General features: G+C 42.9%; 1 protein-coding gene across 4 annotated transcripts in view; it reads left to right on the top strand.

The window, feature by feature from the left end:
* LOC118923354 (putative nuclear envelope pore membrane protein POM 121B) overlaps positions 1-20,498 on the top strand; it is a 56,900-nt gene extending 36,402 nt beyond the window's left edge. The window contains exons 2-4 of one of the 4 annotated variants that reach the window (XR_008991959.1): positions 9,839-10,165; positions 11,911-12,237; positions 18,860-18,989. Coding sequence is in view for 1 of the 4 variants with exons in the window: in XM_057486567.1 (XP_057342550.1) it covers positions 9,839-10,165; positions 18,860-19,098 (566 nt within the window). In the remaining 3 variants the exon portion in view is untranslated. Of the gene's footprint in view, positions 1-9,838; positions 10,166-11,910; positions 12,238-14,709; positions 14,845-18,859 lie in introns of those variants that run through there. The other 3 variants (XR_008991960.1, XM_057486567.1, XR_008991961.1) reach the window with 3 other exon arrangements.
* Positions 20,499-21,067: the final 569 nt, after the last annotated feature.

Below are 21,067 nucleotides of genomic sequence, written 5' to 3'. Positions count from 1 at the left end.
TGGCTAGAGGTTATAAAGGAAAGTGGGATAAACTGACGTGAAGAGACAGGCAGAAAGGAAGATCATTCACGGCCTTTTAAAATGTTCTGTTGTGTTTTTTTCTGGTATCTATCTACAATTACCTTAAGAACATTATATTTATTTGGCTTCCCTCTTCACCAAGTACCCCGCACAAACCCCATTAGGGTCACTGTCCATCAGCTTAGTAACATGCTGTAGAATCACTGCTTGTCTTCTGTGTGTAGCCTAGCCATCCCCGTGCCGCCCCACATTATACATGCTAATCATAATGCCCCCTTTCTTTTTCCCTGCCCTTATCCCTCCCTTCCCACCCATCCTCCTCAGACCCTTTCTCTTTGGTAACTGTTAGTCCATGCTTGGGTTCTGTGATTCTGCTGCTGTTTTGTTCCTTCAGTTTTTCCTTTGCTCTTATACTCCCGAGATGAGTGAAATCACTTGGTACTTGTCTTTCTCCGCCTCGTTTATTCCACGGAGCATAATCCCCCCTAGCTCCACCCATGTTGTTGCAAATGGTAGGATTCATTTTCTTCTTATGGCTGAATTATATTCCATTGTGCATACATTCATCTACTGTTGGACACGTAGGTTGTTTCCATTTCTTGGCTGTTGTAAATAGTGCTGCGATAAACATAGGGGTACATCTGTCTTTTTCAAAATTAGGCTGCTGTATTCCTAGGGTAAATTCCTAGGAGCGCTATTCCTGGGTCAAGTGGTATTTCTGTTTTGACCTTTCTGAGGAACCTCCATATTGCTTTCCACAATGCTTCAACGAATTTACATTCCCACCAACAGTGTAGGAGGGTTCCCCTCTCTCCACAACCTTGCCAACATTGGTTGTGGTTTGTCTTTTGGATGGTGGCGATCCTTACTGGTGTGAGGTGATATCTCACTGTGGTTTTAATTTTCATTTCTCTGATGACAAGTGATGTGGTGCATCGTTTCATGTGTCTACTGGCCACCTGAATTTCTTCTTTGGAGAACTCCCTGTTCAGCTCCCCTGCCCACATTTTCACATGAACGTTTGCATTTTGTTTGTGGAGGTGTGTTAGCTCTTTATATATTTTGGATGTCAACCCGTTACTGGATCTGTCATTTATGAATATATTCTCCCATGCTGTAGGATGCCCTTTTCTTCTGTTGATGGTGCCCTTAACTGTACAGAAGCTTTTAAGCTTGACATAGTCCCATTTGTTCATTTTTCCTTTCTTTCCCTGGAGAGATATGTTCACGAAGAAGTCGCTCATGTTTACGTCCAAGATATTTTCTCCTGTCCTTCTCTAAGAGTTTTATGGTTTCTTGGCTTACATTCGGGGGTTCGATCAGTTTTGAATTTACTTTTGTGTATGGGGTTAGACAATGATCCATGTTTGCTCCTTTTTTGCAGCCATCACCTCCGGCTTTAGAGCTGTGACCCAGCCCACCAGCTGTGGGACCAGTACATCCGGGTTTGGCAGCACCATCTCCGCGCCCGTCACATCTATGGTGTCAGCAGGCCCCACTGGCAGTGGGGGCTTTGGGACAAGCATGCCTGCCCCCCACAGCAGCCCTACCACTGGGGCATTTGGCTCTGGGTCAGGGCAGAGTGGGAGAACTGGTCCCAAGAACCCTTTCTGGGGAGCCTTAAAACCGAGCTCCCTGGGTGCAGCTGGCCAGAGCACAGCAACTGCTTTCCATGTGGCCAGCACGCCTCGGAACACTCCTGGGTTTGCAGGTGAGATTTGCAATGGGCTCGGTCTGCAGTGCCAGGCGCTGTCTTAAGTGCTGACAGAGTCTCCGCTTTCGGAGCCGTATGCTGTGGTGACGATTTAGACGTTATCACAAAAGTTATCTGTAGACAGCGTCAGGTAGCAGTGTAACTCATAACCGGAGGAGCTATTTAGGTAGTCAGCGGCAGCCTTTCTGAGACAATAGCAAACTGAGGCCATGGCCGCAGTTCCCGATTTGGGAGCGGGGGCAGCGGCGGGCGGTGAGGACTTTACAGGCACAGGAGCAAAGGCCCAAAGGCAGAGATGAGCTTATGTTTTCGTGAGCAGAGAAGAGCCAGGTGTGGCTAGAGGTTATAAAGGAAAGTGGGATAAACTGACGTGAAGAGACAGGCAGAAAGGAAGATCATTCACGGCCTTTTAAAATGTTCTGTTGTGTTTTTTTCTGGTATCTATCTACAATTACCTTAAGAACATTATATTTATTTGGCTTCCCTCTTCACCAAGTACCCCGCACAAACCCCATTAGGGTCACTGTCCATCAGCTTGGTAACATGCTGTAGAATCACTGCTTGTCTTCTGTGTGTAGCCTAGCCATCCCCGTGCCGCCCCACATTATACATGCTAATCATAATGCCCCCTTTCTTTTTCCCTGCCCTTATCCCTCCCTTCCCACCCATCCTCCTCAGACCCTTTCTCTTTGGTAACTGTTAGTCCATGCTTGGGTTCTGTGATTCTGCTGCTGTTTTGTTCCTTCAGTTTTTCCTTTGCTCTTATACTCCCGAGATGAGTGAAATCACTTGGTACTTGTCTTTCTCCGCCTCGTTTATTCCACGGAGCATAATCCCCCCTAGCTCCACCCATGTTGTTGCAAATGGTAGGATTCATTTTCTTCTTATGGCTGAATTATATTCCATTGTGCATACATTCATCTACTGTTGGACACGTAGGTTGTTTCCATTTCTTGGCTGTTGTAAATAGTGCTGCGATAAACATAGGGGTACATCTGTCTTTTTCAAAATTAGGCTGCTGTATTCCTAGGGTAAATTCCTAGGAGCGCTATTCCTGGGTCAAGTGGTATTTCTGTTTTGACCTTTCTGAGGAACCTCCATATTGCTTTCCACAATGCTTCAACGAATTTACATTCCCACCAACAGTGTAGGAGGGTTCCCCTCTCTCCACAACCTTGCCAACATTGGTTGTGGTTTGTCTTTTGGATGGTGGCGATCCTTACTGGTGTGAGGTGATATCTCACTGTGGTTTTAATTTTCATTTCTCTGATGACAAGTGATGTGGTGCATCGTTTCATGTGTCTACTGGCCACCTGAATTTCTTCTTTGGAGAACTCCCTGTTCAGCTCCCCTGCCCACATTTTCACATGAACGTTTGCATTTTGTTTGTGGAGGTGTGTTAGCTCTTTATATATTTTGGATGTCAACCCGTTACTGGATCTGTCATTTATGAATATATTCTCCCATGCTGTAGGATGCCCTTTTCTTCTGTTGATGGTGCCCTTAACTGTACAGAAGCTTTTAAGCTTGACATAGTCCCATTTGTTCATTTTTCCTTTCTTTCCCTGGAGAGATATGTTCACGAAGAAGTCGCTCATGTTTACGTCCAAGATATTTTCTCCTGTCCTTCTCTAAGAGTTTTATGGTTTCTTGGCTTACATTCGGGGGTTCGATCAGTTTTGAATTTACTTTTGTGTATGGGGTTAGACAATGATCCATGTTTGCTCCTTTTTTGCAGCCATCACCTCCGGCTTTAGAGCTGTGACCCAGCCCACCAGCTGTGGGACCAGTACATCCGGGTTTGGCAGCACCATCTCCGCGCCCGTCACATCTATGGTGTCAGCAGGCCCCACTGGCAGTGGGGGCTTTGGGACAAGCATGCCTGCCCCCCACAGCAGCCCTACCACTGGGGCATTTGGCTCTGGGTCAGGGCAGAGTGGGAGAACTTGTCCCAAGAACCCTTTCTGGGGAGCCTTAAAACCGAGCTCCCTGGGTGCAGCTGGCCAGAGCACAGCAACTGCTTTCCATGTGGCCAGCACGCCTCGGAACACTCCTGGGTTTGCAGGTGAGATTTGCAATGGGCTCGGTCTGCAGTGCCAGGCGCTGTCTTAAGTGCTGACAGAGTCTCCGCTTTCGGAGCCGTATGCTGTGGTGACGATTTAGACGTTATCACAAAAGTTATCTGTAGACAGCGTCAGGTAGCAGTGTAACTCATAACCGGAGGAGCTATTTAGGTAGTCAGCGGCAGCCTTTCTGAGACAATAGCAAACTGAGGCCATGGCCGCAGTTCCCGATTTGGGAGCGGGGGCAGCGGCGGGCGGTGAGGACTTTACAGGCACAGGAGCAAAGGCCCAAAGGCAGAGATGAGCTTATGTTTTCGTGAGCAGAGAAGAGCCAGGTGTGGCTAGAGGTTATAAAGGAAAGTGGGATAAACTGACGTGAAGAGACAGGCAGAAAGGAAGATCATTCACGGCCTTTTAAAATGTTCTGTTGTGTTTTTTTCTGGTATCTATCTACAATTACCTTAAGAACATTATATTTATTTGGCTTCCCTCTTCACCAAGTACCCCGCACAAACCCCATTAGGGTCACTGTCCATCAGCTTGGTAACATGCTGTAGAATCACTGCTTGTCTTCTGTGTGTAGCCTAGCCATCCCCGTGCCGCCCCACATTATACATGCTAATCATAATGCCCCCTTTCTTTTTCCCTGCCCTTATCCCTCCCTTCCCACCCATCCTCCTCAGACCCTTTCTCTTTGGTAACTGTTAGTCCATGCTTGGGTTCTGTGATTCTGCTGCTGTTTTGTTCCTTCAGTTTTTCCTTTGCTCTTATACTCCCGAGATGAGTGAAATCACTTGGTACTTGTCTTTCTCCGCCTCGTTTATTCCACGGAGCATAATCCCCCCTAGCTCCACCCATGTTGTTGCAAATGGTAGGATTCATTTTCTTCTTATGGCTGAATTATATTCCATTGTGCATACATTCATCTACTGTTGGACACGTAGGTTGTTTCCATTTCTTGGCTGTTGTAAATAGTGCTGCGATAAACATAGGGGTACATCTGTCTTTTTCAAAATTAGGCTGCTGTATTCCTAGGGTAAATTCCTAGGAGCGCTATTCCTGGGTCAAGTGGTATTTCTGTTTTGACCTTTCTGAGGAACCTCCATATTGCTTTCCACAATGCTTCAACGAATTTACATTCCCACCAACAGTGTAGGAGGGTTCCCCTCTCTCCACAACCTTGCCAACATTGGTTGTGGTTTGTCTTTTGGATGGTGGCGATCCTTACTGGTGTGAGGTGATATCTCACTGTGGTTTTAATTTTCATTTCTCTGATGACAAGTGATGTGGTGCATCGTTTCATGTGTCTACTGGCCACCTGAATTTCTTCTTTGGAGAACTCCCTGTTCAGCTCCCCTGCCCACATTTTCACATGAACGTTTGCATTTTGTTTGTGGAGGTGTGTTAGCTCTTTATATATTTTGGATGTCAACCCGTTACTGGATCTGTCATTTATGAATATATTCTCCCATGCTGTAGGATGCCCTTTTCTTCTGTTGATGGTGCCCTTAACTGTACAGAAGCTTTTAAGCTTGACATAGTCCCATTTGTTCATTTTTCCTTTCTTTCCCTGGAGAGATATGTTCACGAAGAAGTCGCTCATGTTTACGTCCAAGATATTTTCTCCTGTCCTTCTCTAAGAGTTTTATGGTTTCTTGGCTTACATTCGGGGGTTCGATCAGTTTTGAATTTACTTTTGTGTATGGGGTTAGACAATGATCCATGTTTGCTCCTTTTTTGCAGCCATCACCTCCGGCTTTAGAGCTGTGACCCAGCCCACCAGCTGTGGGACCAGTACATCCGGGTTTGGCAGCACCATCTCCGCGCCCGTCACATCTATGGTGTCAGCAGGCCCCACTGGCAGTGGGGGCTTTGGGACAAGCATGCCTGCCCCCCACAGCAGCCCTACCACTGGGGCATTTGGCTCTGGGTCAGGGCAGAGTGGGAGAACTGGTCCCAAGAACCCTTTCTGGGGAGCCTTAAAACCGAGCTCCCTGGGTGCAGCTGGCCAGAGCACAGCAACTGCTTTCCATGTGGCCAGCACGCCTCGGAACACTCCTGGGTTTGCAGGTGAGATTTGCAATGGGCTCGGTCTGCAGTGCCAGGCGCTGTCTTAAGTGCTGACAGAGTCTCCGCTTTCGGAGCCGTATGCTGTGGTGACGATTTAGACGTTATCACAAAAGTTATCTGTAGACAGCGTCAGGTAGCAGTGTAACTCATAACCGGAGGAGCTATTTAGGTAGTCAGCGGCAGCCTTTCTGAGACAATAGCAAACTGAGGCCATGGCCGCAGTTCCCGATTTGGGAGCGGGGGCAGCGGCGGGCGGTGAGGACTTTACAGGCACAGGAGCAAAGGCCCAAAGGCAGAGATGAGCTTATGTTTTCGTGAGCAGAGAAGAGCCAGGTGTGGCTAGAGGTTATAAAGGAAAGTGGGATAAACTGACGTGAAGAGACAGGCAGAAAGGAAGATCATTCACGGCCTTTTAAAATGTTTTTTTTTCTTGGTATCTATCTACAATTACCTTAAGAATATTGTATTTAGTTGGCTTCCCTTTTCACCAAGTACCGCGCACAAACCCCATTAGGGTCACTGTCCATCAGCTTAGTAACATGCTGTAGAATCACTACTTGTGTTCTGTGTGTATATTACATTAGTTTCAGGTGTACAACATAGTGATTCAATATTTATATACACGACAATTCTGGGTACCAGCTATCACCATACCAAGCTGTTACAATATCTTAACTATATTCATTAAATCCCGGTTAGTTATTATTTTACTATTGGAATTATATACTTTTTTTTTTTTTTGTGAGGGCATCTCTCATATTTATTGATCAAATGTTTGTTAACAACAATAAAATTCTGTATAGGGGAGTCAATGCTCAATGCACAATCATTAATCCACCCCAAGCCTAATTTTCGTCAGTCTCCAATCTTCTGAGGCATAACAAACAAGTTCTTATGTGGAGAACAAATTCTTACATAGTGAATAAATTCTTACATGGTGAACAGTACAAGGGCAGCCATCACAGAAACCTTCAGTTTTGCTCATGCATTATGAACTATAAACAGTCAGTTCAAATATGAATACTCATTTGATTTTTATACTTGATTTATATGTGGATACCACATTTGTCTCTTTATAATTATTATTTTTAATAAAATTCTAAAGTGGTAGGTAGATACAAGATAAAGGTATAAAACATAGTTTAGTGTTGTAAGAGAGCAGATGTAGATGATCAGGTGTGTGCCTGTAGACTATGTTTTAATCCAAGCTAGACAAAGGCAATAAAACATCCACGTATGCAGAAGATTTCTCTCAGAACTGGGGGGTGAGGTTCTAAGCCTCACCTGTGTTGATCCCCAATTTCTCACCTGATAACCCCCCTGCGACTGTGCCTGTCTCAGGTTGTTCCTCCCTTGAAGAATCTTACCCATCTCTGGCTAACCAGTCATCTTCTGGGGCCATATAGGGAAATGTAAAGTTGGTAAGTGAGAGAGAAGCCTTATTGTTTGAAATGGTTAGCTTTTTATTTCTTTGCATATTTATGCCCTGTAGCTTCTATGCCCAGCATTTGTCTTGAGGTATCTTTACCACTTGGAGGAATTATGATACTCGGTAAATTTGATATGAGGCACGAATTCTATTTAAGGGTTGTAATTAGGAAGGAAGAAGAAAAGCTATAGAAGTAGCAGGCGGAAGAAAACATGGGAAGATTGATTATTTCTTTGACATATCTTCTTGTAGAGTAACTTCAGCATGTATAGGTTTTAAGCTACTACTTAAATTGCACACACACATTAACATAATAGGAGTATAGTTACATAACCAATGCATACCTGTAATTACCAGCCATCTCCAGTGAAGCCAAGAAAACCAGTTAGGCACCTTAGGCATTTGTGAAAACTTATCTATGATGTGGTGGATATTGTCCAACTGACCTTGAACACTCTGAGAGAAATCAGACAAATTAAAACAACCCATTCCTGGGGAATGTTCACATCCCTTATGTTCTTTTAACAGTAAATAGTCTGTAGTTGTAAGATTTTGGAGCGCTACAATTTGCACTTCTCCTAATTCTTGGTTGAGTTCCAAGAGTATAGATCCAGTCAAATATGTTGTTTTACTGTATGCACAGGCCAGCTTAGATATCTCCTTCCTCATTCCCATGGCAAGTCCAGGAACTGGTGGGATGAGTGCATCTACAGCTGTAGCAGTGCGTGGATCTTTGTTGGGGTTTTTTGATGATCATCTTCTGGCATGAGTCTTCCAGAGAGTGCAGATGTTGGAAGTTCTTTTTCATATCATATCTTAGTTCATTTTCGGGGTAGCCAAATTAGGCTTTGATCCTCTGTATAAACACAAACAGACCCTTTGCCTGCACTTTTATATGCCCTTTATACTCTGTGTAGAACTCACTGGAGGTTACCACACAGGAACTGCCCTTTTTTTTTTTCTTTTGGTATCACTAATCTACACTTACATGACGAATATTATATTTACTAGGCTCTCCCCTATACCAGGTCTCCCCTATAAACCCCTTTACAGTCACTGTCCATCAGCATAGCAAAATGTTGTAGAATCACTATTTGCGTTCTCTGTGTTGTACAGCCCTCCCTTTTCTCCTACACCCCATGCATGCTAATCTTAATACTCCCCTACTTCTCCCCCCCCTTATATCTCCCTACCCACCCATCCTCCCCAGTCCCTTTCCCTTTGGTACCTGTTAGTCCATTCTTGAGTTCTGTGATTCTGCTGCTGTTTTGTTCCTTCAGTTTTTCCTTTGTTCTTATATTCCACAGATAAGTGAAATCATTTGGTATTTCTCTTTCTCCGCTTGACTTGTTTCACTGAGCATAATACCTTCCAGCTCCATCCATGTTGCTGCAAATGGTTGGATTTTCCCTTTTCTTATGGCTGAGTAGTATTCCATTGTGTATATGTACCACATCTTCTTTATCCATTCATCTATTGATGGACATTTAGGTTACTTCCAATTCTTGGCTATTGTAAATAGTGCTGCGATAAACATAGGGGTGCACTGATCTTTCTCATACTTGACTGCTGCATTCTTAAGGTAAATTCCTAGGAGTGCAATTCCTGGGTCAAATGGTAGGTCTGTTTTGAGCATTTTGATGTACCTCCATACTGCTTTCCACAATGGTTGAACTGACTTACATTCCCACCAGCAGTGTAGGAGGGTTCCTCTTTCTCCACAGCCTCGCCAACATTTGTTGTTTTTTGTCTTTTGGATGGCAGCCATCCTTACTGGTGTGAGGTGATAACTCGTTGTAGTTTTAATTTGCATTTCTCTGATAATTAGCGATGTGGAGCATCTTTTCATATGTCTGTTGGTCAAATGGTATTCTATTTTGACCTTTTTGATGAACCTCCATATTGCTTTTCACAAAGGTTGAACGAATTTACATTCCCACCGACAGGGTAGGAGGGTTCCCCTTTCTCCACAACCTCGCCAACATTTGTTGTTGTTTGTGTTTTGTATGGTGGCGATCCTTCCTGGTGTGAGCTGATATCTCATTGTAGTCTTATTTGGCATTTCTCTGATGACAAGTGATATTACACATGATTTCATGTGTTTATTGGCCATCTGAATTTCTTCTTTGCTGAACTGTCTGTTTAACTCCCATGCCCATTTTTTAATTGGATTATTTGCTTTTTGTTGAGCTGTGTTAACTCATTATATATTTTGGATATTGACTCTTAATCAGATCTGTCATTTATGAATATAGTCTCCCATATTGTAGGATGTCCTTTTGTTCTGTTGATGGTGTTCTTTACTTTACACAAGGTTTTAAGCCTGATATAGTTCCATTTGTTCATTTTTGCTTTTTTTTCCCCTTGCCTGGGGAGGTACGTTCATGAAGAAGTTGCTCATGTTTATGTCCAAGAGATTTTTGCCTGTCTTTGTCTAAGAGTTTTCTGATTTCATGGCTTACATTAAGGTCTTTGATCCATTTCGAATTTACTTTTGTGTATGGGGTTTGACAATGATCCATGTTTCCTCCTTTTTTGCAGCCATCACCTCGGCCTTTGCAGCTATGACTCTGACCACCAGCAGTGGGAGCAGTAGGTCAGTGGTTGGCAGCACTACTTTATCGCCGATCACGTCCAGGGTGTCAGCAGGTCCCGCTGGCAGTGGGGGTTTTGTGATCAGCATGGCTGCCCCCGACAGCAACTCCACCACTGGGTCATTCGGATTTGGGTCAGGATGGAGTCAGAGAACTGGTCTCAAGAACCCTTTCTGGGGCGCCTTGAATCAGAACTCCCTGGGTGCAGCTGGCCAGAGCACACCCTCTCCCATCCACGTGGCCAGCACACCTCAGGACACATCTGGGATTGCAGGTGAGATTTGGAATGGGCTCGGTCTGCTGTGACAATCGCTGTTTTAAGTGCTGACACAGTCTCTGCTTTTGGAGCTGTACTGTGTGTTGAAGATTTAGATGTTATCACAGAAGTTATCCATAAACAGCACCAGGTAGCAGTGTAACTCAAGACTGGAGGAGCTATTTAGGTAGACAGCGGCAGCCTTTTAGAGACAGTAGAATGCTGAGTCCATGGCCACTCTTCCAGAGTTGGGAGCAGGGACAGTGGCTGGGGTGAGAACCTTGTAGGCACAGGAGCAAAGGCCCAAAGGCAGAGATGAGCTTATGTTTCCATGAGCAGGCAAGAGCCAGGTGTGTCTACAGCTTTAAAAAGAAAGATAAAATGACATTAAGAGACAGGCAGAAAGGAAGATCATTCAGGGCGTTAAAAAAACATTTTTTTATTGTTATCAATCTATAATTATCTTAAGAACATTATGTTTATTTAGCTTCCCCCTTCACCAAGTACCCCACACAAACTCCATCAGAGTCACTGTCCATCAACGATGTAACATGCTGTAGAATCACTACTTCTCTTCTGTGTGGAGCCTAGCCCTCCCCGTGCCCCCCACATTATACATGCTAATCATAATGCCCCCTTTATTTTTCCCTGCCCATATCCCTCTCTTCCCATCCATCCTCCTCAGTCCCTTTCCCTTTTTAACTGGTAGTCCATTCTTGGATTCTGTGATTCTGCTGCTGTTTTGTTCCTTCAGTTTTTCCTTTGTTCTTATACTCCAGAGATGAGTGAAATCATTTGGTACTTGTATTTCTCCACCTGGCTTATTTCACTGAGCACAATACCCTGTAGTTCCATCCATGTTGTTGCAAATGGTAGGTATTGTTTTCTTATTATAGCTGAATAATATTCTAGTGTGCGTATGTATCACATCTTTTTTATCCATTCATCTACTGATGGACACTTAGGTTGTTTCCATTTCTTGCCTGTTGTAAATAGTGCTGTGATAAACAGAGGGGTGCATCTGTATTTTTCAAACTGGGTGCTGTATTCTTAGAGTAAATTCCTACGAGTGGAATTCCTGGGTCAAATGGTATTTCTATTTTGAGCTTTTTGAGGAACCTCTGTGTTGCTTTACACAATGGTTGAACGAATTTACATTCCCACCAACAGTGTAGTAAAGTTCCCCTTTCACCACACCTCGCCAACATTTTTTATTGTCTTTTGGATGGCAGCAATCCTTCCTGGTGTGAGGTGATACCTCATTGTGGTTTTAATTTGCATTTGTCTGATGACAAGCGATGTGGCGCATCTCTTCATTTGTCTATTGCCCATCTGATTTTCTTCATTGGAGAACTGTCTGTTCAGCTCCCCTGCCCATTTTTTAATTGGATTATTTGCTTTTTGTTTGTTGAGCTGTGTTAGCTCTTTATATATTTTGGATGTCAACTCTTTATCAGATCTCTCATTTATGAATATATTCTCCCATACTGTAGGATGTCCTTTTCTTATGTAGTTGGTGTTCTTTACTGTACAGAAGCTTTTAAGCTTGATATAGTACCATTTGTTCATTTTTCCTTGTGTTTCCCTTGCCTGGTGAGATACTTTCATGAAGAAGTCACTCATGTTTATGTCCAAGAGATTTTTGCCTGTTTTTGTCTAAGAGTTTTATGGTTTCATGACTTACATTCAGGTCTCTAATCCATTTCAAATTTACTTTTTTGTATGAGGTTAGACAATGATCCATGTTTCCTCCTTTTTTGCAGCCATCACCTCGGCCTTTGCAGCTATGACCCTGACCACCAGCAGCGGGACCAGTACAACAGGGTTTGGCAGCACCATCTCAGTGCCCTTCACGTCCAGGGTGTGAGCAGGTCCCGCTGGCAGTGGGGGCTTTAGGATGAGCATGGCTGCCCCCCACAGCAGCTCCACCACTGGGACATTCAGCTTTGGGTTAGGACGGAGTGGGAGAACTGGTCTGAAGAACCCTTTCTGGGGAGCCTTGAATCCGAACTCCCTGGGTGCAGCTGGCCAGAGCACACCCTCTCCCTTCCACGTGGCCAGCCCACCTCAGAACACGTCTGGGATTACAGGTGAGATTCGGAATGGGCTTGGCCTGCAGTGCCAGGCGCTGTCTTAAGTGCTGACACAGTCTCTGCTTTCGGAGCCGTATGCTGTGGTGAAGATTTAGATATTATCACAGAAGTTATCTATCAACAATGTCAGGCAGCAGTGTTAACTCATCAACCGGAGGAGCTATTTAGGTAGACAGCGGCAGCCTTTCTGAGACAATAGCAAACTGAGGCCATGGCCGCATTTCCAGAGTTCAGAGAACAGACAGCGGCTTGCGGTGAGAATGTTACTGGCACAGGAGCAAAGGCCCGAAGGCAGAGATGAGCTTATGTTTTCATGAGTAGAGAAGAGCCAGGTGTGGCTAGAGGTTATAAAGGAAAGTGGAATAAAATGACATTAAAAGACATGCAGAAAGTAAGATCATTCACGGCCGTTTAAAATGGTTTTTTTTGGTATCTATGTACAACTACCTTAAGAACATTATGTTTATTTGGCTCCCCTCTTCACCAACTACCTCGCACAAACCCCATTAGAGTCACTGTCCATCAGCATAGTAACATGCTGTAGAATCACTGCTTGTCTTCTCTGTGTAGCTTAGCCCTCCCCATGCCCCCCCGCATTATACATGCTAATCTTAATGCCCCCTTTCTTTTTCCCTGCCCTCATCCCTCCCTTCACACCCATCCTCCTCAGTCCCTTTCCCCTTGGTAACTGTTAGTCCATTCTTGTTTTCTGTGTTTCTGCTACTGTTTTGTTCCTTCAGTTTTTCCTTTGCCTTATACTCCCGAGATGAGTGAAATCATTTGGTACTTCTCTTTCTCCACCTCAGTTGTTTCACTGAACATAAGTCCCTCGAGCTCCATCCATGTTGGTGCAAATGGTAGGATTTGTTTTCTTATAGCTGAATTATATTCCATTGTGTATATGTATCAAATCGTTTTTATCCATTTGTCTACTGATGGACACTTAGTTTGTTTCCATTTCTTGGCTGTTTTGAATAGTTCTGCCATAAATATAGGGGTGCATCTGTCTTTTTTCGAACTGGGCAGCTGTATTCTTAGGGTAAATTCCTTGGTGTGGAATTCCTGGGTCAAATGGTATTTCTATTTTGAGCTTATTGAGGAACCTCCATATTGCTTTTCACAATGGTTGAACGAATTTACATTCCCACCAATAGTGTAGGAGGGTTCCCTTTCTCCACAACCTCACAAACATTTGTTGTTGTTTGTGTTTTGTATGGCGGCGATCCTTCCTGGTGTGAGCTGGTATCTCATTGTGGTCTTAATTGGCATTTCTCTGATGACAAGTGATATGATGCATGATTTCATGTGTCTATTGGCCATCTGAATTTCTTCTTTGGAGAACGGTCTGTTTAGCTCCCGTGCCCATTTTTTTTTTTCGTACATAATTATTTTTTATTGAAGGGTAGTTGACACACAGTAGTACATTAGTTTCAGGTGTAAAACACAGTGATTCAACATTTATATACCTTATGCTATACATTACATCCTGGTTACTTATTCATTTTACAATTGAAACTGTGTAACTTTTTTTGTTTTGTTTTGTTTTTTGAGTGGGCATCTCTCATATTTATTGATCAAATGGTTGTTAACAACAATAAAATTCTGTATAGGGGAGTCAATGCTCAATGCACAATCATTAATCCACCCCAAGCCTAATTTTCGTCAGTCTCCAATCTTCTGAAGCATAACGAACAAGTTCTTACATGGAGAACAAATTCTTACATAGTGAATAAATTACATGGTGAACAGTACAAGGGCAGTCATCACAGAAACTTTCGGTTTTGATCAAGCATTATGAACTATAAACAATCAGGTCAAATATGAATATTCGTTTGATTTTTATACTTGATTTATATGTGAATCCCACATTTCTCTCTTTATTATTATTATTTTTAATAAAACGCTGAAGTAGTAGGTAGATGCAAGATAAAGGTAGAAAACATAGTTTAGTGTTGTTAAGAGAGCAAATGTAGATGATCAGGTGTGTGCCTGTAGACTATGTGTTAATTCAAGCTAGACAAGGGCAATAAAACATCCACGTATGCAGAAGATTTCTCTCAGAACACGGGGGGTCCTGTGCCCATTTTTTAATTGGAATATTTGCTTTTTGTTTGTTGAGCTGTGTTAGCTCATTATATATTTTAGATGTCGACCCTTAATCAGATCTGTCATTTATGAATATATTCTCCCCTAATGTAGGATGTCCTTTTGTTCTGTTGATGGTGTTCTTTACTTTACAGAAGCTTTTAAGCTTGATATAGTCCCATTTGTTCATTTTTGCTTTTATTTCCCTTACCTGGGGAGATACGTTCATGAAGAAGTCACTTATATTTATGTCCAAGAGATTTTTCCCTGTCTTTGTCTAAGAGTTTTTTGGTTTCATGGCTTACATTCAGGTGTTTGATCCATTTCGAATTTACTTTTGTGTATTGGGTTAGACAATGATCCATGTCTCCTCCTTTTTTGCAGCCATCACCTCGGCCTTTGCTGCTATGACCCTGACCACCAGCAGCGGGACAAGTAGCTCAGTGTTTGGTGGTACTACCTTATTGCCCATCATGTCCAGGGTGTCAGCAGGTCCCGCTGGCAGTGGGGGTTTTGTGATCGGCATGGTTCCACCCCACAGAAGCTCCACCACTGGATCATTCGTATTTGGATCAGAACGGAGTGGTAGAACTGGTCTCAAGAACCCTTTCTGGGGAGCCTTGAATCTGAACTCCCGGGGTGTAGCTGGCCAGAGCACACTCTCTCCCTTCCACGTGGCCAGCACACCTCAGAACACATCTGGGATTGCAGGTGAGATTTGGAACGTGCTCGGTCTGCAGTGTAAGGTGCTGTTTTAAGTACTGACACCGTTTCTGCTTTTGGAACTGTATCGTGTGTTGAAGATTTAGATGTTATCACAGAAATTATCCATAAACAGCACCAGGTAGCAGTGTAACTCATGACTGGCGGAGCTATTTAGGTAGACAGCGGCAGCCTTTTAGAGACAGTAGAAAACTGAGGCCATGGCCGCAGCAGGGGCAGCAGCTGGGGTGAGAACCTTGTAGGCACAGGAGCAAAGGCCCAAAGGCAGATATGAGCTTATGTTTTCATGAGCAGATAAGAGCCAGGTGTGTCTACAGCTTTAAAAAGAAAGTGAGATAAAATGACATTAAGAGACAGGCAGAAAAGAAGATCATTCTTAGCCTTTTAAACTGTTTTTTTTGTGTTATCAATTTACAATTACCTTAAGAACATTATGTTTATTTGGATTCCCTCTTCACCAAGTACCCCACACAAACTCCATCAGAGTCACTGTCCATCAGCATAGTAACATGCTATAGAATCACTACTTATCTTCTGTGTGTAGCCTAGCCCTCCCCGTGCCCCCCACATTATACATGCTAAGCATAATGCCCCCTTTCTTTTTCCCTGCCCTTATCCCTCCCTTCCCATCCATCCTCCTCAGTCCCTTTCTCTTTGTAACTGTTAGTCCATTCTTGGATTCTATGATTCTGCTGCTGTTTTCTTCCTTCAGTTTTTCCTTTGTTATTATACTCCAGAGATGAGTGAGATCATTTGGTACTTGTATTTCTCCACCTGGTTTATTTCACTGAGCACAATACCCTATAGTTCCATCCATGTTGTTGCAAATGGTAAGACTTGTTTTCTTATTATGGCTGAATAATATTCCAGTGTGCATATGTATCACATCTTTTTTATCTATTCATCTACTGATGGACACTTAGGTTGTTTCCATTTCTTGGCTGTTGTAAATAGTGCTGTGATAAACATAGGGGTGCATCTGTCTTTTTCAAAATATAGGGGTGCTGTATTCTTAGAGTAAATTCCTAGGAGTGGAATTCCTGGTTCAAATGCTATTTCTATTTTGAGCTTTTTGAGGAACCTCCATTTTGCTTTTCACAATGATTGAACGAATTTACATTCCCACCAACAGTGTAGTAAGGTTCCCCTTTCACCACAACCTCGCCAACATTTGTTGTTGTTTGTCTTTTGGTTGGCGGCGATCCTTCCTGGTGTTAGGTGATATCTCATTGTGGTTTTAATTTGCATTTGTCATGACAAGCGATGTGGCGCATCTCTTCATTTGTGTATTGGCCATCAGATTTTCTTCTTTGCAGAACTGTCTGTTCAGCTCCCTTGCCCATTTTTTAATTGGATTATTTGCTTTTTGTTTGTTGAGCTGTGTTAGCTCTTTATATATTTTGGATGTCAACTCTTTATCAGATCTCTCATTTATGAATATATTCTCCCATACTGTAGGATGTCCTTTTCTTATGCTGTTGGTGTTCTTTACTGTACAGAAGCTTTTAAGCTTGATACAGTACCATTTGTTCATTTTTGCTTTTGTTTCCCTTACCTGGGTAGATACGTTCATGAAGAAGTCACTCATGTTTATGTCCAAGAGATTTTTGCCTGTTTTTGTCTAAGAGTTTTATGGTTTCATGACTTACATTCAGGTCTCTAATCCATTTCAAATTTACTTTTTTTGTATGGAGTTAGACAATGATCCATGTTTCCTCCTTTTTTGCAGCCATCACCTCGGCCTTTGCAGCTATGACCCTGACCACCAGCAGCGGGACCAGTACAACAGGGTTTGGCAGCACCATCTCAGTGCCCTTCACGTCCAGGGTGTGAGCAGGTCCCGCTGGCAGTGGGGGCTTTAGGATGAGCATGGCTGCCCCCCACAGCAGCTCCACCACTGGGACATTCAGCTTTGGGTTAGGACGGAGTGGGAGAACTGGTCTGAAGAACCCTTTCTGGGGAGCCTTGAATCCGAACTCCCTGGGTGCAGCTGGCCAGAGCACACCCACTCTCTTCCACGTGGCAAGCACACCTCAGAACAGTCCTGGGTTTGCAGGTGAGATTTGGAATGGGCTTGGCCTGCAGTGCCAGGCGCTGTCTTAAGCGCTGACACAGTCTCCGCTTTCAAATCTGTACTCTGTGGTGAAGATTTAGATGTTATCACAGAAGTTATTCATAAACAGCATCAGGTAGTTGTATAACTCATGACTGGAGGAGCTATTTAATTAGTCAGTGGCAGCCTTTCTGAGACAATAGCAAACTGAGGCCATGGACACAGTTCCAGTGTTGGGAGCAGGGACATTGGCTGCGGCTAACTCCATTGTAGGCACAGGAGCAAAGGCCCGAAGGCAGAGACAATGTTATGTTTTAATGAGCAGAGAAGAGCCATGTGTGGCTAGAGGTTTAAACAGGAAAGTGGGATAAAATGACATTGAGAGACAGGCAGAAGTAAGATCATTTATGGCCTTAAAAAAAATTTTTTTTTTGGTATCTATCTACAATTACCTGAAAAACAGTCTGTTTACTTGGCTCCCCTTCACCAAGTATCCCGCACAAACCCCATTAACATCACTGTCCATGAGCTTAGTAAGATGCTGTAGAATCACTACTTGTCTTCTCTGTGTAGCCGAGCCTTCCCCGTGCCCCCCCACATTATGTGTGCTAATCATAGTGCCCCGTTTCTTTTTCCCTGCCCTCATCCCTCCCTTCCCACCCATCCTCCTTAGTCCCTTTCCTGTTGGTAACTGTTAGTCCATTCTTGGGTTCTGTGATTCTGCTGCTGTTTTATTCCTTCATTTTTTCCTTTGTTCTTATACTCCAGAGATAAGTGAAATCATTTGGTACTTGTCTTTCTCTGCCTGGCTGACTTCACTGAGCATAATACCCTCTAGCTCCATCCATGTTGTTGCAAATGGTAGGATTTGTTTTCTTTTTATGGCTGAATAATATTCCATTGTGTATATGTACCACATCTTTTTTATCAGTTCATCTACTGATGCACACTTAGGTTGTTTCCATTTCTTGGCTGTTGTAAATAGTGCTGTGGTAAACATAGGGGTGCATCTGTCTTTTTCAAACTGGGCTGCTGTATTCTTAGAGTAAATTCCTAGGAGTGGTATTCCTGGATCTTATGGTGTTTCTATTTTCAGCTTTTTGAGAAACCTCCATATTGCTTTCCACAATGGTTGAATGAATTTACATTCCCACCAACAGTGTAGGAGCGTTCTCCTTTCTCCACAACCTCACCAACATTTGTTGTTGTTTGTCTTTTGGATGGTGGCGATCCTTACTGGTGTGAGGTGATATCTCATTGTGGTTTTAATTTACATTTCTCTGATGACAAGCAATGTGGCCCATCTTTTCATGTGTCTATCAGCCATCTGAATTTCTTCTTTGGAGAACTGTCTGTTCAGCTCCCCTCCCCACGTTTTTATTGCATTATTTGCTTTTTGTTTGTTGAGGTGTGTTAGCTCTTTATATATTTTGGATGTCAACCCTTTATCAGATCTGTCATTTATGAATAAATTCTCCCGTACTGTAGGATGTCCTTTTCTTCTGTTGATGGTGTTCCTTACTGTACAGAAGCTTTTAAGGTTGATATAGTACCATTTGTTCATTTTTGCTTTTGTTTCCCTTGCCTGGGGAGATACGTTCATGAAGAAGTCGCTCATGTTTATGTCCAAGAGGTTTTTGCCTGTTTTTGTCTAAGAGTTTTATGGTTTCATGACTTACATTCAGGCCTTTGATCCATTATGAATGTACTTTTGTGTATGGGGTTAGACAATGATCCATGTTTCCTCCTTTTTTGCAGCCATCACCTTGGGCTTTGGAGCTATGACCCAGACCACCAGCAGTGGGACCAGTAATTCAGTGTTTGGCAGCACTACCTCATCGCCCTTCATGTCTGGTGTGTCAGCGGGCCCTTCTCACAGTGGGGGCTTTGGGTTGAGCGTGGCTGCCCCCCACAGCAGCTCCACCACTGGGGCGTTCGGCTTTGGGGAGGACAGAGTGGGAGCACTGGTGGCACGACCCCTTTCTGGGGTGGCTTGATTAAGAACTCTCTGGGTGCAGCTGGCCAGAGCACACCCTTTGCCTTCCATGTGGCCAGCATGCCTCAGAACACGTCTGTGTTTGCACATCAGATTTAGAATGGGCTCGGTGCCGGAGTCCAGCTCCAGCTGACATGTGGGTCACGAAGGAAAGAACAGCGTCAGCGAGTGAGATCAATGAGGAGACGAAACACCCAATTAAAGTTGTAACATCTCCTGACATCAAGCAGCAGGGTCTTTATTTTTGTATCTACGGTTTACATAATGTTGAACATTTTTTAAAATTATGAATAATACAATCCTTTTTCTGTCAGTTTACATAATTTCAGCTTATTACCCTTAATTAAATATCATTATTTCTTCTAATAGTAGCCATTTAACATTTAATTTTTAACTTTCCCCTAGTCTATTGTGATTAGTAATTCATGTAAGCTACATGCTAGGTGCTAAACAGAAAATGGCGTAAGACAGCATGTGGGTTAAGCGTGTGGGCTATGATTTTTACTTTAAGTGTGTAAGATTATATAGACTTTTAGATATGTGTCTAAGGTATGCGTCTAAGGCTATATAAAGTTAAACAGGTTATATAAAATGCAAGCTATATGTCTTTTGGTTATTAAGTGTAGCTATATTATTAATTAAATCCTATCCAACACATGTGGGTTGAAACTTACATCTAAAATCTAGGGATAGTACTCCTATCACCCATTCCTTAACATTCCTATGATAATAATGTAAAGTTATGCTCTTTATAATCTGGCACCAGCAGTTCTCAAAGTGGCCTGTGAACCCTGGGGAACTCCATGACACTTTCAAGGGACACACTGAGGTCAAAATCATTCTCACCAAATTCTATGGTGTTACTCTCCCTTTTCACTCTCACTCTCTCAAGACTAGGAGTGGAGTTTACTAATAGGTGTGACAGTTCAACAAATTAGATACAGAAGCAGGTAAGAATCCAGCTGTCTTCGATTAAGGCAGGCACTGAAGAGATTCCCAAGTATGGAAGGATGCCACTCTTCTTACTAAATTGGTTTTGGTACACATGGCTATTTTTCAACAAAAATGCCTTCATATTTATTTTTAACTGAATTTATAAGTATTTTTTAAATGTCTCAGTTTTAATTTCCCATACAGTAAATGCCATTTATATATATAGCTGACAGAAAGAAAAGCTCTTTGGGTCAGCTTGAGAACCATAGGAGCAGAAATTAAATTTTAATACAGTATTTATTCTGAGTCATATCTACATGTACATTATTTTAAATAAGAAGATACTGGCTTGGGGTTGGAGAGAGAGGGAAATGATCCAATTTCCTCAGGTAACTGAGTTTTTGTACAAAAAGCAAACTTCAAGCTTCAGCACAAATAATCCAATCCATCAATGAACTAAATCATAGATTGTGCCTAATTGTATAATGGTTTAGCTGTGCACAAAGGAAGGATTGACAGGTAGGTACCTTATGAATATAGCAATAAAAACCTGTCAAGGAAAGAATATCAGGTAGAGAAAAAAATGCTAAGCAGGTGAGAGGGCAGAATTACTAATGTTCAAAACTTCAGTGGGGCTCTGAACTCGATATCTATACAGACTTCCTATCCCCAGCCACTCATTCATATATACCAAGAAATCTACTTTGTCTAGCAGGTATGTTTACCACTTACCTCCAGCTAAGTCAGAAAGGTAGATGTATTTGTTTCCATTTCCCCATAGGGCAGCCCAGATGTGGAGAATACCAAGCAAGGCCTCCAACATTTTAGCAAATGATTGTCTGATATTTATGTTAAGCAGGAAAATAGGTATCAGCGGGGTGGAAAGAGAAAAAGGCCATGAAAGTCCATTAAAAAGATCCAGAGTTTATCAATTACAGCTCAAAAAGCCAGGAGCAACTTGGCCTGGAATGTTTGAATATTCCCTAAATAAAGGAGGGTACCTCAGCATAGCCCATGTCTTTATTGTGTTAATCATG

Source organism: Manis pentadactyla, chromosome 10 (genome assembly GCF_030020395.1).
Source record: "Manis pentadactyla isolate mManPen7 chromosome 10, mManPen7.hap1, whole genome shotgun sequence".
Taxonomy (NCBI): domain Eukaryota; kingdom Metazoa; phylum Chordata; class Mammalia; order Pholidota; family Manidae; genus Manis; species Manis pentadactyla.
Note: the sequence above shows the minus strand (reverse complement) of the source record. Positions and strands in the feature narration are given on the sequence as shown.